The following is a 16,256-nucleotide window of genomic DNA, read 5'->3' as shown; positions in this document are numbered from 1 at the left end:
TCCAAATAACAAAAGTCACTGCACTGAATCAGAAAGAATGCGCAGACGCCAAAACACCACATTATACATTAATTTAAAATATTTATACCTGACAGGGAAGTAGCACATCATAACCATGCCAACTAGCAGAAGACCAGAACTGCTCTTTGCCCTTCAGCTCAAACATGAAGGTTTTAAGGATTTGCAGAGCTTCTCTGCTCTCCAGATAAGAGACAAACATCCAAAGCATAATGCTTTACAGATGACATAACCATAAAGGTATTCCTTAAGATTATAATTGTTACTATTAGTGACACCAGAGGCTTTCAAGCAGTTGCTTCACACTTTTCTTTCACATACCACTGCCTGATGTTAAGGTTGATGATCTGATCACAAGTGGTTAAATATATCAGGAGAAGTGCCTGTCCTGATATCCTGCAACCATAATACAGGATCTTACAAGCAGATCACATTCAGAAAATCTCTGGTTTCTTTTCAATGAATTTTGGTGCGTGTTTTCAGCTCACCATGAAAAATGACCCTATCATTAGAGGATTTAACAGTTGGCAAATCTGCCCTCAATACATTTTAGGTCCAGACTTAAATGCCTACCAGTTTCTTGCAGTAGCAAAAGTAACATTGGTGAAACTTACCCACTTCAGACAGCTGTTGCACTGGGGAAGAAACAGAAACTTAAAAAGAAAATAAGAAAAAGCAATTGTGGCTGGAGATTTAAAGAATACCAGCCAGGATGGCAGCTAACTTACAGAGCCAAGCTAAACTTTCAGCTTCAGACACCTTTTTTTTTTTTTCTTTTTTTTTTTCCCCCCAGTAGGAAGCTGTACCTACTCACTAAATTCTTGCAATTAACAGAATGCAAAATGATAGAGAAGCCAGAAACCTATTCAGACTTCATGAGCATACTTGCATAGAAAAGCCAATACAGTCTGGGCAATTGCTGAGAGTTGTGGAGAGCATGGAAAGTGCCAGGATGCAGTTAAGCCACAAAAATGCTTGCAGAGACGGAATTCTGATTTATAAATACAAAATGCCAGTATTTTCATGTTCCTGAACACCTTAAGATTCTATTTTTGTCTTGCAGTTTCACATATCAATTAACATTATGGAAAAGAATCATTCATTATAATATGATTGAGACTTTTTGGGAAATGGGAAAAATATCCAGGACTTCTGTATCTTTTATTTGTTAGTTAGTGGTAAGGTAGTCAATTTTCCATAGCTTCATTTATTTTCATTATTAACAAAGCAAGTTACAAAGACAAACTGCATTTTTCAAGGCAAAACATTTGAGCTGTCTGGATCGACAAGAGGACTAAGGAAGACAAAATTACGAAGAAACAAGGGAGAACGGAATGGGTTCACAGGCTCAGTTTGCTGCGTCAGTCAATAGTTAGCCAATCTGATGCATCTTGAGACACTGGGAAGAAAAGTGCCTTGGTTGTGCTTGCACAATGCTGCCGTGTCAGTGGGACTTGGTAGCTATGTCTGAGAACAGAGCCCTCCCTTCTACCTAATTCCTTGGGTTGTTGGAGTACACAAGAATACAGACTTTACTACACAGTTCAAACTTGTATGTAATTAGTTGTTTAAATTCCTTACATATTGGCTCCTCTGGGGAAAAACAAAGAAATACCTGTCAGGGAACAGCAGGCTCTATGTGCTACAGTGCCCTGGAGAATCTTCCTAATTTTAGTCAGACACATTCATGGTCCTAGTAAAAGCATTAGACTAGAAACCACTGTCCACCAGCATACGGGCAGAGATAATGCAAGAAGGGGGCAAACATCACAAATAAATGGATAAGCCAAACATACACCAAGAAGCAAAACCTGTACCCAGTAGAAGCTGTCTTTGACAAACTGTCTTGAGAAGTCAAAAAAAGATGCAGCTCCCCCCACTTTCCTTTTGATACAGATTTAAACCCTCCTGGGAAGCAATAAAGGAAGAATGATGATTAGCATACATATTTGTCATTTCTCATATTGAATTTTTGAGTCTTCCTTCTTTCCCGTGAATTTCTTCTGAAGAAAGGTGATTGGTACTTCTTGTCATTTAGGCACAGAACACAATTAATCACATAAGAACATGGGTCCAGACAGATGTGCAACAATTTAAGCAATATGTAGAAACAGCTGTATAAACTGTAAAATCAGGTATTCAAAAAGCTAAACTGTCATCAAATATAAAGCAAACAAATGGGATGGTAATTTCTGAAATACGTTTTGTTTTGTAATTGTCTTCTATACTTTTTTTTCACAATAACTTCTAGTGCTTTCTAACAGCTATTACTTTCTCTGTGTAACAGAGCACACAAAGTCTTACTGATCTCTCAGCATTTGGATTGTCCATTCATTGATCACACAGCACGCTGAGACACTTCAGAAGTAGGGAGCACTGCTATCAGTATCTCTGGAAAGAGATTAAAATTCAACTGTTAGCATGACATACAAAATTTTTAATATCAAACATAATAGAAAGTGTATCTAGTCAACCTACATTCCTTTTACTAGTATCTGAACATACGCAGTTTTCACAAATGTGTATTTACCAATAGCTTTGGAAGATTATTTTTATGCAAATAACAATATATTTGTGCACACAAACACTTTGTGTGCACAAACTGAAAGAGGTTTTTGAAATATTTAAAAACATTTCAGCAGGCAGAAAAGCAGCAGCAACACGTTTTGTTACTGTTGTGGCTGGATTTTGTTTTTAAACTAAAGAAGGCTTCTTCAACATTTACGAGGGCCAAAGAAGTCTCAGGAATATTGTGGAAGACAAAATGTGGACAGACATGGCCACTTTAATTTCTTCTGACACTCTACTGACCCATTGCAAATAATCCATAGCCTCATACTACTATTCTAACAAGAAAGTCCTGCATTTTCTTTCCTTTCTCATTTTTCCATTGAGTTAACTGCAAACTATGAGGAATACAGAACTCTAAAATACACGTACACACACACACTTCTTGGAACACTTACAAAAATAACTTTTTGGGTAGAAAAATTATGTAGATATTACATGACTTTCACAGGAGAAAAAAAAGGTACATCACAGATGGGTATTCCAAGAGGGGTAAACAAGGTTACAGACTCTGATATAATGCACGACTGGCTACTGATTTACATGTACAATAAGATACACAGGTAATATTCTCACCTTAATTAAGGATAGTAAAGGACATGACATCTCCTTTTAATTCATTTTCCACTGACTCTAAAGGCCCTCTTCTGCTGTTGTAACAGATGCCTTTCAGAACTGAGTTTTCTTTTTATAAAATGTTTACATTTTTCTTTTTATGAGAAGCTTTTCTTTTACCAACTGTCTTTTTTAAACTCCTTTTGGAAGAAAACTACCTATTTTTTTATTGATAACTTAGTTCAATTATATGTACACCTCCTGTACAGAAATAACCTCAAAGATTTATTTACGTAAATCAATTCTAATGACAAACAAATTTTATCAAGATCCATGCCAGAAAGAGGTCGGTGGCTGACTAATGCTTTTAGCAATTTTGATAAGGTGGATTTTTTTTGGCATGGAAATGACTTACAATAAATGAATCTGTCTACCAATCATTCAATTTTTAGGGAAAAAAGCCCAGTAGAACACTTACTTATATAAATGAGTTCATAAGTTCCAGAATAAAGAACTCCATTTCTCTGTACATCGTACCGCTTTTACATGAAACATATAATAGCAACTTTTCATGAAGCTTCAGTAAGTTTGAATTATTTACTGGTGGTGGGAGGATGGGATCAGGAACTTTGAAGTTACAAAGGAAAGGTGCTTTGTAAGAGAAAAGTACTAATAGAATTACTTGCTTGTATCTTTCACACATCAGTGGAAATTTAGTTACAACTTTATTCAGTACAGAGTTCAGGAAAACTTTTAAATTTTAAAATGTTTACACTATCAGTAACAACACAGTTGTTACAAGACAGTTAACGCCTATATTACCATTACAGAAGTTTTCAGCACACCTGGAAACGAACAGCTTGCTCTTTCACAGTATTTCCATGAAATCACAAGACATGCTGGCATGAAAAAGGAACAGGATCGGTAAAATGGGCACACAGCTTTTAGGCACTTATTTTTCATGTCAGACATTTACATTTCCTTTACTGTACAGTGAGTTATAACACAGAATTCCAATAGTTCCTTTGTCAGAGCTGCAGGGATATCTTGACTACTCTCTATTCTCTAGGGGCTGTCTTGGGAAACCATCTCTCAGTTTGGCGAAAAACCTCTATATATGAGTAGTAACACCTAGATGTAAATGACTCAGAAAATTATCAACTCTTTGATATCTGATGAGAGAGGACAAGGTAACAGCACAAAGCTGCACCGAAGGAGGTTCAAGACTGGACATTAAGAAAAATTTCTTCACCATGAGGGTGGTCAGACACTGGCAGAGGCTTCCCAGAGAGCTGGCTGATGCCCTGTGCCAGGCAGTGTCTGAGAGGCATGTGGGTAATGCCCTCAGTAATGGGTTCTACCTTTTGGGTAGCCCTGAAGCGGTCAGGCAGTTGGATTCAGTGATCTTTGAAGATGCCTTCTAACAAAACTGTGCTATTCTATTGTAAAATTTAGCCAGTCTAGAATGGAATTAGCAGACATGTATCCCAGAGGAAAATACCCGTATAGAGAAAGGCATTTTTAGGACTTTTATTAGCTCACATCTTTACTTGGTGACACAAACACTAACAATTTTAGTTATGAGGATTTGTTCTCAGTACCAACACAGAAGATTATATGACATGTAAGTATACTTTCTGTACGTACCTGATACTGTCTCACGTCTGCATAATGCGTACTGTTGTCTGGATAGGCAAATCTGTCATATTGTTGAGGTCGCTGGTTGGACACATACTCTGGTGTCCTTGATGGCTGAGGATACACACGACTACGCAAAAGAAAAAGAGGTTGTAAAACAGGTGTAATGATAAGGGCAATTAGATAAAGTATTTGTGTAATATGAAAATAAAAATAATACTGCCTAGTAACTATATGCATGACATACCAAGGCAATCACAACAATCTAATTGTTCTGTCTTTTAAGTTCCTTTTACCCTCAGACCATTTACCTCACAAACACTGATAAAAGTGAGTTAAACAATGCAACATATTCTCTGTTTTGTTTTTAAAAAACACTTGTACTGAACAGCGCCATAATATGTAATCAGCTAATCGTGAGAGGTAGACCTTCCAAATTTTCAATGTTTATATTAAAAAATAAATTAAAAAAAAAATAGGCCTGATGGACCAAATATCAGAAAGCTCCAGTCTGTTTCTACAGTAGGACCCTGCTACTTATGAGAAGAATGTTCTGCTCTCATATAGCTGCTCCATGGTAAACAAGTTCACTGCAAAAGTTGTGGGTTGTTGACTGGTGTTATTGTGGGGGAATAAAGCAAAGAAGCAAAGCTAAGGAAACTGCTTCCTAAAAAATAACGAAAATGAATACATTCGTAATTGTTAGAGGAAAACCATACAAGCCTTTGCATCAATCAGTATTTTAGAATTTAGCTTCAGAAAGAAGAGAAATTCACACTGACTTTTTCATTTTGGTGTTACATTAGGAAAACAGACTTTAGGCAGCATACTTTAAAAACATTACGTAAAACGAAGGTAAGTTGAAGTCTTACACTCCAAGCTGATAAATTTACTCAGGTGTGCCAGTACACATTTAGTATTGATATATGAAACAGTCCTAGAAATCTTGCAGCAACGCTGTTTGAATGATACAAGGTATAGGAGAATAAAGAAAAAAAAATCAGGAAAAATAACTTCTTTCTGTAGCAGACTCTAGCTACAAAATAACACGAGTAACCTAGTCAAGCACTTAGCCATTTTACTGGATCTTTGTCAGTTGTGTGCTACTGGCAAAACTACAAAGTAATTCGCAGTCTTCAAACCAAAGTATAACGGAAAATGAACAACAACAACAAAAAGGAAAAATAATAGCATACGTATAATTATCTGGTTGACTTGAGGTCGGGAAATCATCAAAATCTTGTCTTCTCAGTACAGCTTTTGGCATTTTTCCAATCCAGGCGTCCTGTTTGTAAGGGATTAGGTGGTTACAAATTGAAAAAAGGCAATAAATAATAAAAATAGCTCACCAGGTACAGTATGTTAGCAATTGTTTTTGGTGGAAAAAATGTATAAACCTATTTGTTTATCAGTTACAAAATACATTGTTTGTTATAGACACATTTTAATATGTATAAATTCAATTTATCTAAAAAGACTCAGTAGAAGAAAAACCTTTAAATATTTTGGTCATGTGGAAAACGTACCTCTGAGACATAACTGAGAGATACCCAGGTAAGTCTCTGCGCAAGTTAAGTGAACTAGGTATTAAGGGTCTGATTGAGGCCTGCAATTTTTGTTGAGTCTCTTATGATTAAAGATATTAAAAAAAAAACACCATTCCAAAAATAGCAGTGGATTTACTTCATATTTATGCAACACAGAGTCCAAAATTAAACTGAATACAATGACTGATAATTAAAATCAATTCAATATTGCTGTTTAATTTAAACTGGCTTCTGTCTTCGAAGACATATTGCTAGAGGAAGAAGGAAAACATGAAGAAACAAAATATCTATTCTATACTGTTCATAAAACTAGTAAAATATATTAATTTGCTAAAGGTATCTTTGTTTAGAAATACAATGACCTGAGGTAATTTTCAAAACATGATACCCTCAGGAGAGGGAGCAACATTCAGGGTACTTCATCTGCAAGAGCTGAAGCTGTCAGATACAGATTTCAGCTTATTCTCGGGCCTCCCTCAGGCAGCTTTGGCAAAGGCTCCTCAGACTACATAACAATACGTGCACTTGCCTGCCTTGTCAGCAGCTCACTTTTTCCTGACCACCACATCTAGCAAGGAGATGAGGCAGGCAGAAACACACCATGTGCCTCTGGGCTACAGCTTGCTGTCCGGAGCATGAGGAAGTAGGAAGTACTGCAGCCTTACTCAACACAGTTGTTTTACAGTAGTACTTCTTCCCTGAACAAAATGTGCAGGATTTCATCTGATTTACACTTTGAAAGTGACACCATTAGTTACATGAAATCCAGAATTATTTAAAAAATAAACAGCACCATCTGCTGGTGAAGGTAGGCTCATGTCTTAGTTTTTCCCCAGAACATTTCCAAGATATCGATACTTCACAATTACATTTCACAGAAAATAATCTATCATACAAGATTATCTTTTCTCATACAGCCTATAAGGTCTTATTCTCAGCGAGTATACACTCTTATGTATAATCACTTGAAGTACAGAATGAGGAAGCAAATAGACACACAAAAACATACTCCCTTTCATCTTTCTTTTTATTTCACATTTCCTGTTCTGATCTTGGAAAGTATTTATCCGCCTTTTCTTTGCGCTAACCACTAGTTCAAATGATGATCACCTTGCCTAATGGAAAAACCTTGCATGCCAGTGTTAGCCTAGTCCTGAGTCAGCATCCATCCCTTCATGGACCAAAGGCCAAATCCCAGCTCAGTCACAGATAATAGTGGTAATCTTGTAAATGACTGTCTGCTCTATCTAGGAATGTTGCAAAGGTCCCAGTGAAATACTTTGTTACAAAGGTGGTGCAGGTAATTTAATCTCAGATTTGTTTAAGGGAGTTTTTCCTTTCTAATACAGACACCAGGAAATGGTTAAATATTCTAGCCCCAAACCTAACACAGCTGTAGGCAGTGAATTTTAAATAGATGCAGTGAGATCTGCGCCAGCGGGGCTTATAAATTAGGTAGTTACATACTGTTTACTGAATACTATGTATTCATAGATTATGCAGCTGAGAAAGGATAAAGATCAACAACATATTTGTTACAGCCACATCTTTCTGATCATCTAAACCGACCCCCCCCAGCCTTCAAAAATGTCATTGAGAAGCATTGCTCACAACCTGAAAAGAAAAGAAGGGTCACATTATTGCAGTTAATCCAGTCTGTGAATTCTTAATCTACTGGAAGTGGAATGAAATGTATTTGAAAGAAATATATCTAATTCTCAAAGTTTTAAGTCACAAATAGCTGTGGGACATTACTGATGACTCTCATTCAAGCAAAAGAATTTGAAACTGAATAGATCTTTCCTCCGGTGAAGTACAATGAATAAACAGTCAAATAAAACTGCAGGTGTGGCTCTTCAAGCAGTTTAAACCGGTTCAAGTCTAGAGAGTACCAAATTCTCTCTCTCTGACAATGCATTCCTGGCCCTTTCATTGCACTGGCACCAGCACCAGTAAACCACATGCACTGACTGAGTTCATGAGCTTGTAAGGCTGAAGCTAGCTTGCTAGGCAGCTGGTAGAGCACAGTGATGACACAAGGGAAGAGGCTAGAGCATGTAGCTTGAGCTTATATTCAAATTCTCTCTCTTTATTATGCAGGTATTCTAACTAGCCTAGGAAACATTTATTTGGTATGGTTTTAAAATAATCCCTAGTTCTTTGCTTTCTCTTATGCAAACTAGATTTATTCCACACATCCTGGAAATCAAGTACTGGGCAAATAAAATGAAGATGTTGAACTCAGATTAATTTTTAGTTTGCCCAGATGACAATTTTATGCTATTAATATACCACTCTGCTGAACCACAAAATCATCTCCAACTTCCACTAGAATGAGGAACAGGTGATACACACCACACAACATCTCTTACCCTTGGTGGCTGCTGATGTCCCAGGTTACCAGACAGCTCATGAGTAAATGCAGGGTTATGCTGTGCTTCACGGTATGGAGAATTTGTCTGTTTCCTGGCGGTGGGGGGGGAACGTGCATTTAGAACATTAGCAAGTTTTGCAGGTCACACTGAATCTTTTTGTGCTGCAGATTTGTTCAAAAACCCTATCATAAGTTTAGATTTACTGTGGAATGACTATGTGAGAGCTATGTATTATTGCATTCTTCAATGACAGAAAGAAGGAAAGGAGGGGAAAAAAAAAATATATATTTTCAATATGTACTTGGGTCAGATTCCAAAGAAAAAAAGCACAGAAGTGTTGAAAGCAAAGAGCAGGTCAAATTGCCAATACTTAGGACCAAAGAATGAGTGGAATAGCGTTTAATCTGCAAGGCTCTTGCCAATATTTAATGGTCTTATATCCTTTTCATTTTAAAATTTGTGGAAAGAAAGTCAAGCCTTACTAGCAAATAAATCAACAAGAAAGATTCGCCAGTCTTGAGTTAAAGTAGTAAATGGACATAGTAATCTTTAAAGCTTGCCTGTTTAGTCTTAAACAAGAGAAACAATGACTTTGAGTGAGTTTGTGCACACAGTGGTAAAGAGTTGAATAACTGTTAAGGTGCTTTGATTTAGGTTTAGACTGCACAAAGAATAAGAATACTTTGGTAGAGGATGATAGATGGCAAGTTTGATTTAAATATCAAGAGGTTAAAAATTAACTAGAATGCCAGACTTCTTTTGCTGTACTTCCATTTTGATTATAAAAGCCCTTTTCACTGCATACAGAGTAACTTACCCTTCTGTTTTGCTTGTACAGTAGTGCACACACTGGAATATTACAATAACTAGGAAAACCAGTGCTACTGCAGGAAGAATGGCTACTAAAATTAAATCCACTGTGCTCCAAAGCTGGTTGCATTTAGGGCCCATGTACCAATAATCCTTCCAGCCCTCTTTGTAGTAATCACATCTGTAAACAAAAACATTTTAGAAACATCATTTTAGTTTAAAAATAAGTAATAAAAAATGGAAATATATTACTATTTAATTATTAATTATTGAATACAGCATGGGTCAAAGGATTCAGTATTTTTCTCTGTTCATCTACAGATGTTTCTTATCTGAGAAAACGTCTACCCTTCGTATTCTAGATCTGATGTAAATGCACTCTGCCAGTCTCTGGGTCAACCAATAACTGCAAATCCAGGCTAGCATTGCAGTAAAACCAAGATGATAAGCTTTGCTCAGAACTGGGTGTATTTCTCCAGTCACAGCATGATTCCGGTCAAAGATCTCTTTGCCAACAGTAAGCAAGTAAAACCTTCAGTATCTCCTGAACAGATACACAGATATTTTACCATAATTAATATGCGATGCATATATTGACCTGGATATGATTTAAAATACATATTTATAGTTTCAAGAACGTAGCATTGTACTTGTTGGGGTTGCACTAACATTTAGACAGAATACTCAGTTATCTGATCTGGTATATGTTGGCTAAAACTGGAGGTCAGCTGCATACAAATAAACAACCAAGTATGATGAATATATTTCTTTGACTCAACCAGGTAATCAGATGAGCTTCACAATTCGGCCCTGTTATTTTCTTGTTGATTTCCTGCAACAAGTGTAAGGGTCAAACTGTATGTATAAAAAAAATTATGCCAAATATGTGAACAAGATCTTCTGTTCATATGATGATTTTTTTAAAGGAAAAAAGCAAACACAGAAAGGAGAGTAGGATGCTTATATATCTGATTTTTTTTTAAACTTTAAAGAAATTTTGATTTACCTCGAAAAAACTGTCATGACTTATTTCAGTTCTAAAGTACAATATCTGAGACAATAGCAAGCATGTGAAATTCGAGGATTGTAGCACTTATCTAAACTATGAAATAGTTCTAAAAAAAAAAACTAAACAAGAAAATGTTACACTTATATCCCAGATGTGACGCTTTGTAGCAGATTTATAATCTTATTCAGACTGTGAACCAAGAACTACATCTACTGTTGTGGATCACCACTGCAGGGTCTAAATTTAGCTCTTCATTAACAATGCATTTGACAAGCTGCATTTACATGGCATATAATTAAAAAAATAAAAAACATGTAAGAGAAAACCACACCCTACCTGCAAAAAGGTTTTTCATTTTTACATTGACAAGAGATATTCGTAGGACAGAAGTCGTTTGTATCACCCAGGCAGGCTTTAAAGTCCTCAACTGCAGTGCAGTTGGCTGTAAGTCAAAAGAAAACAAATATTTTAATGCATTTATACAGTAACATACTGTTAGTGGGCTGTATTTCTAATTACATCAGAAACATAAGCTTCATATGTCAAAGGGCACACTCTAAAAGCACATCTTTTCATTGTGAAAAGCTATGCAAAATAATACTCAGCCATATTGTTGGTTGTTTGTTTTTTCACAGAGTACTAAATCTTACTTTCCAGTGACTTGCCCCTTTAAACTTTTGAAATGATTTGAGAAATGAAGGCTTACCTGCTCAAGTTACTTTGAATTTGTACTCAACCTTCCAATTAGCCAGGAAATGTATGGCTGACATTACTATAATTTCTATGGCATCATTTATGTGTGGCTATATGTAAATTGCACTATGCATCATCTCTGAATTGTTGGCAAAGACTAGAAATAATGAAACCCATTTGAGACTCAAACCCTCTAATTATAATACCAAGCGAAACCTTTTTGTGTGTTTTGCATTATGATTATTCCTTATTTTCCTACACAAAAGGATTTGTTTTGCATGAATATGGGTTCTCCTCCAACTCTTCTTCTGTGTAACATTGTGGGCTGTAAATTATGTTCCAGAAGTTGACTGCTTACAATACTACAGAAACATATGGCTGTCTAAAAATAATTTCCTCATTAGCAAACCTTAATCAGACACCAGAAGTTACCGCATTTGGAACTCACACCCTGCAGTCTTTGCTACCTGTTTCTTCCCTATGATTCAGACTAAATGCTGTACTCATCACTCATACCAGGAAGGTACAAGATGCCTCAGAGGTTCTGGTGAAAAGCCAGTGAAGTCTAGGATTTAGGGAGATGTATCTGAAAACTTTAACCTGTAAAGTACAACCGAGTGATCAACTGATAGACACCACTGGAGAGGCTGAGGGAGAGAATGACAACTGGTAGGCTGTACATTGCAAGGCCAAGCACCACTATGATACTCTTAAAAAAAAACAAACAACCAACAATATGGCTGAGTATTATTTTGCATAGCTTTTCACAATGAAAAGATGTGCTTTTAGAGTGTGCCCTTTGACATTAAGGCCGTAATATTCTATTTCATTAAGGAATACACCACTGAGCCCCTCATAATACTAACTTTAAAAATGTAAAAAAAAAAAAAAAAAAAATATAGAAAATCCTCCAATTAAAAAAATCCTGACCAATCCTACATACATCAACAGAATCAGAGATACTTCCATAAAACTTATTTAAAATAACCTTTTTTTCAATGCATTCTGGCTATCATGCTTAGTTAATGATCATTTTCTCTCTTTTCATCTCAAAAAATTTTGAAAAATACTTTCTATAAAATTAATGTACAAATTTTTAAAATCCACGTAGTGAATACTACTTCCTACTGAAAAAGAACCCAATTGCCTTATTTGTTTAACATACTTCCCATTTGACAGGGTAACTTAAAATGGTTCAAAACTACCAGACAACATAATATATCTGTTGCATTTCATATGGTTATGATCTTCATAATGTATAGAATACACGATAACAGGTGTAAGTGAAAGCATTTTTGTCTTCTATGTCTCTATAAAGTATCACTACACTCTTAGCAGTATAGAACCCCAAAACTATGAAAAACTTCAGCAAACATGGTTAAGCAGCTATCACACAAAGGTTTTAACATTTTCATTGTTTTCCCATAAATAAAAATTATCTCTACCTAACCAGTAAGGAGAATTTACTCGGAAACAATAGCATTGGAATCACAATACCATAGAAGCACTGCCAAAGTTTGGCCAGCTATTTGATAAAAGCATCACTCTTCTAACAAGCTATAGAGCAAAAATGCGACCATTTCTTACGTTCTGAGGCTTGTTGACTCAGCGAAACACCGGCCAGCAACAGAATGAAAAGCAACACGTTAGGAACGGACATCCTGAAGCCGAGCGTGGTAACAGATGGTTTCTTCCACATTTTGCTAACAGCAGAATGCACTTTCTGCTACTGTTATTGACTGTCGCAAGTCAAGGATCACGGATTTTGAGCTTGTTTTACAGCATCCTTCTCTATAAAAATTACTAATTAACTTATGCCAGATACAACTTCCTGGTAATCTCTGCAGTCTATTTTCTTTGACAGAAACTGGGTAGTTACATCTAAAGAATTTGAGTGCTACCAAAAGAAATCGTAGAAGACAGGTAGGTCCCCGTGACAAGACAGAGCTGTGAGGACTGCTCTCCTGGGACAGAGAGCACAAGCATGCACCTTTACAGGCAGCCACTCTATATAGTATAATGTTTAGCATTTTTCAGGCAGCTTTTTTCAGTTTTGGGGGGCTGCATTTGAGCAATCCCAGCATTAGAAACACATTGCATGTAACTGTTACCTAAAATTAGTTAAGCACTCTTTTAGGCTGTCTTGTGTTTTGTTTTTTTTTTTTTCTAGCTGCCAAAAACGATTTATACATGATGCTTACATGCACATTCTATTATTTTAGTCTTGAAAATAATAACTGAATAAGAGTAACTGACTTAAAATCTGCTTTACTGAAACTAATCTTAGCAAGAGTCCCAATTACAATACACAGTAGTGACACCCAACTCACTAGCTCATGCTAGAAATCTTAGTGCGCTACAAAGATTTGTAGTGCGCTACAAAGATTTTGCACTGGTGTCAGTGGATTTCAACAGCCCACTGAGTGCCTTACTTAATCGAAGTTGACTCCTTTGAAGTACTACCAATGCCAACATCTCCAGAAACTGGAAAACTACAGGAGAAGAGAGGAGGGAGAAATTAAGATCTGAAAAAAGCGCTAAACAACAAATCTCTAGTATTTAATCTCTTTCATTATTGCAACAGTTTATATTATTTATTTTCTATGTGATTTCTATGATGCTATGGTTTGATAAGATGCACTTTGCACAATGAATGCTTTGTTTTTCAAGTGCTTTAGCAGTCTTCAAGAAACTGGTATGAGCAGGAAGCTTTAAACCCTGGAAAAATGTGGTTAACGGCCACTGGAGGAACAGAAACTCCAATTATTACTTCCTGGGTGAGGAAATAACCTCAGTCACTTTATGGGCCCTGAGCTACAGCCTGAGTCAGGTTACAAACGAAGTTACAAAGGAGAGAATGGGAAAGTGTTTATCCATTCTTCTGAGACTAAAATTAACTAAGGATGATTTAGAAGGGCATTTCTCCCCCAAACTACACAAGAAAATATTTTTGAAGTAGTTCAATTTCAAAATCACACCGTCTGTTTAGTACCTTTACTTCTGAAAAAGTGCTACGTTCATGAAAAAGATTACTTTGGTCACATTATACTCAGTTTATGCAGTATTACTCTTGCAGTTTCCACAGTAGGCTGAAACAGACACACAAAAGGACAATTTTGGTCTACCTTCACATCAAATGTTCCCTGAAAAAAAATTCACTGCACAATAATATCCTCAATTTGTAAAGGCTTCTGTGTGAACACACACGAATAAATGGAGAAACACCCAAAGTTTGTAAAATACAAGCTGTTTAGAAATTTGTTAGTACAAATTACAGTTTTTATGATGATGCTCTTGACATTGCTCTCTAACTCAAGATCCCAACACAGATTTCTTTGTTTAACAGGAAATAGTTGCTTATGAACACATGCCAAATGCAGTTACGTAACAGAAAGGTACACTTTAACCTTTATTTTTCAAAGGATAAATAATTATCTGTAAAAATCAATGCCTGTCATATTGTAAATTCTTAGAACAATACTGCTTTGACTGTAATGCCAACAGTTTTATAGCAGGGGATAAGACCGATTCTCAACCCTGCCAGAAGACTGTTTCACAACAGATACCAGAATCATACTGTTTTCTGAAACAAGAAAAGAGAAATTAACATGTACCTCAGTAAGAAAAAATGTGTCATCTTTCCTTCGACATAACACAAAAGCGTAAGTACCTGTTAGTTCACATACTTTGCTCTTCCAGCTGACACAAAATTTTCCCTCTGGCTCCAGTTCACAACTTCTGAGTGCTAAACACTAAACACAGGTCCTTCATGTTGTGGGATAAAGAAACACCTCCACCTCCACCAGGGCTTTCAAATTTGATTAAAGCAGAAGATAAAGGAATTTTTTGATTTGTGATTTTTACACAGGTGAGTTGTTCTAAGCAGTAAAAACAATTTCTTACAACCCATAACTGAAAAGTCAAAGAGTGAATTGCATCTGGAATAGCGGTATTCTGACTCTGCCCCTCAAACTCCAAACGCCCAAATGAACATCCCTTTCACCCTTTTCAAGTCAGTGCTACAACTTTTATTCCTCTTTCTTTTTTCCTTCTACAAGTTGTTAGTATGTACTGAGACACTCTTTCTTGTAGGATGAAGTAGATGTAGCTATTAGACTTGAAAACATAAAGAAGTTTCTTCAAGTAAAAAAATGAGTACACCAACAGGATTTTCCACCTTTGAGATTTCCTTCTCCTTAGCATTTCTGTTTGGTTTGTACGTTTCTTCTGGTCTACAGGAAGAGCTCATCAGTACCGTGGCAATATAAATATTATGGTAACTTCTCAAATGGTTTTGGTTATATTCTATCTGCTTGACTGTAGCTTCCTATCAGCACCTATCTGAGCTTTTATTCCTAGAATCCCTGCAATTTAAAATAAAAGCTACATGCAATCTAGTGCACAGTAATGCTCCTCTTTAAAAGCACAGACTTTTTAGTACTGGACTTTCTTTTTAGATTTAGAATATACATTTATATATTTTAATGTTATTCAGAAATACTCCGTCACTACAAGATAGGTGCACTGATTAATTAATCTGTAAAACATCTACTAAGTTATTCAAGAATCATAATGACAATCTGCCATTTAAAATAGGTACATTACTGATTTACATGTTTTTCATTTGTCTAGGTAGTTACATTCTTGTTTACACCATGTATAACATTATTCATAACCCCTGGATTGGCAAATTACTTTACCTGGAATATTATCATGGAGCCATACGGAGGTAAATACTTTTGCTATCTGGCTCATTCCTTAAACAATATGTGCCACTCCTCCAATATGGATAAAAGCCATTTTTTGTCAGTTCTGAGCTTCAGCATTCTTGAAAAGAAATTATCAAGAAAAGATGATGGAAGCACTTCTCAAAATTTAACACACAAGCACAAACAACTGAATGGTGTGTATTAATATGTCCTGCATGTTGCTTTGATGATTTGTCCCAGGAATGCACGTTTCAGCACTTCTCAGATGAAGTTATTTTCTTCCGAGCATTGGTGACATGGGTGTGACTTTGTCATGTTTACCGATTAACATTTG

The 16,256-nt window shown here is 36.1% G+C and overlaps 1 protein-coding gene across 1 annotated transcript; it reads right to left on the bottom strand.

The window, feature by feature from the left end:
• Positions 1-1,184: 1,184 nt before the first annotated feature.
• On the bottom strand, positions 1,185-16,192 carry LOC309882970 (uncharacterized protein). The gene is made up of 7 exons (XM_082770539.1): positions 12,801-16,192; positions 10,857-10,962; positions 9,519-9,692; positions 8,699-8,792; positions 5,976-6,064; positions 4,789-4,909; positions 1,185-2,409 (listed from the first exon to the last, which is right to left on the bottom strand). Exons 1-7 carry the CDS (start codon positions 12,910-12,912, stop codon positions 2,401-2,403), a joined length of 705 nt encoding a protein of 234 aa, XP_082626665.1. The 5' UTR covers positions 12,913-16,192; the 3' UTR covers positions 1,185-2,400.
• Between the last annotated feature and the right edge of the window lie 64 nt (positions 16,193-16,256).

This window comes from Aythya marila (assembly GCF_965140915.1).
Source record: "Aythya marila genome assembly, chromosome: 13".
In the NCBI taxonomy this organism is placed as follows: Eukaryota; Metazoa; Chordata; class Aves; order Anseriformes; family Anatidae; genus Aythya; species Aythya marila.
The sequence above is the reverse complement of the archived record's forward strand: the minus strand, read 5'-3'. Positions and strand labels throughout refer to the sequence as shown.

Excerpts from the sequence above, each read along its gene's own strand:
- LOC309882970 (XM_082770539.1), bottom strand. The coding sequence starts at position 12,912 with ATGTGGAAGAAACCATCTGTTACCACGCTCGGCTTCAGGATGTCCGTT. Across the intron at positions 9,693-10,856 it reads AATGAAAAACCTTTTTGCAG|ATGTGATTACTACAAAGAGG; the intron begins GTAGGGTGTGGT and ends TTTTGTTTACAG. Across the intron at positions 4,910-5,975 it reads AGTCAACCAGATAATTATAC|TCGTGTGTATCCTCAGCCAT; the intron begins GTATGCTATTAT and ends TCTTTTGCGTAG.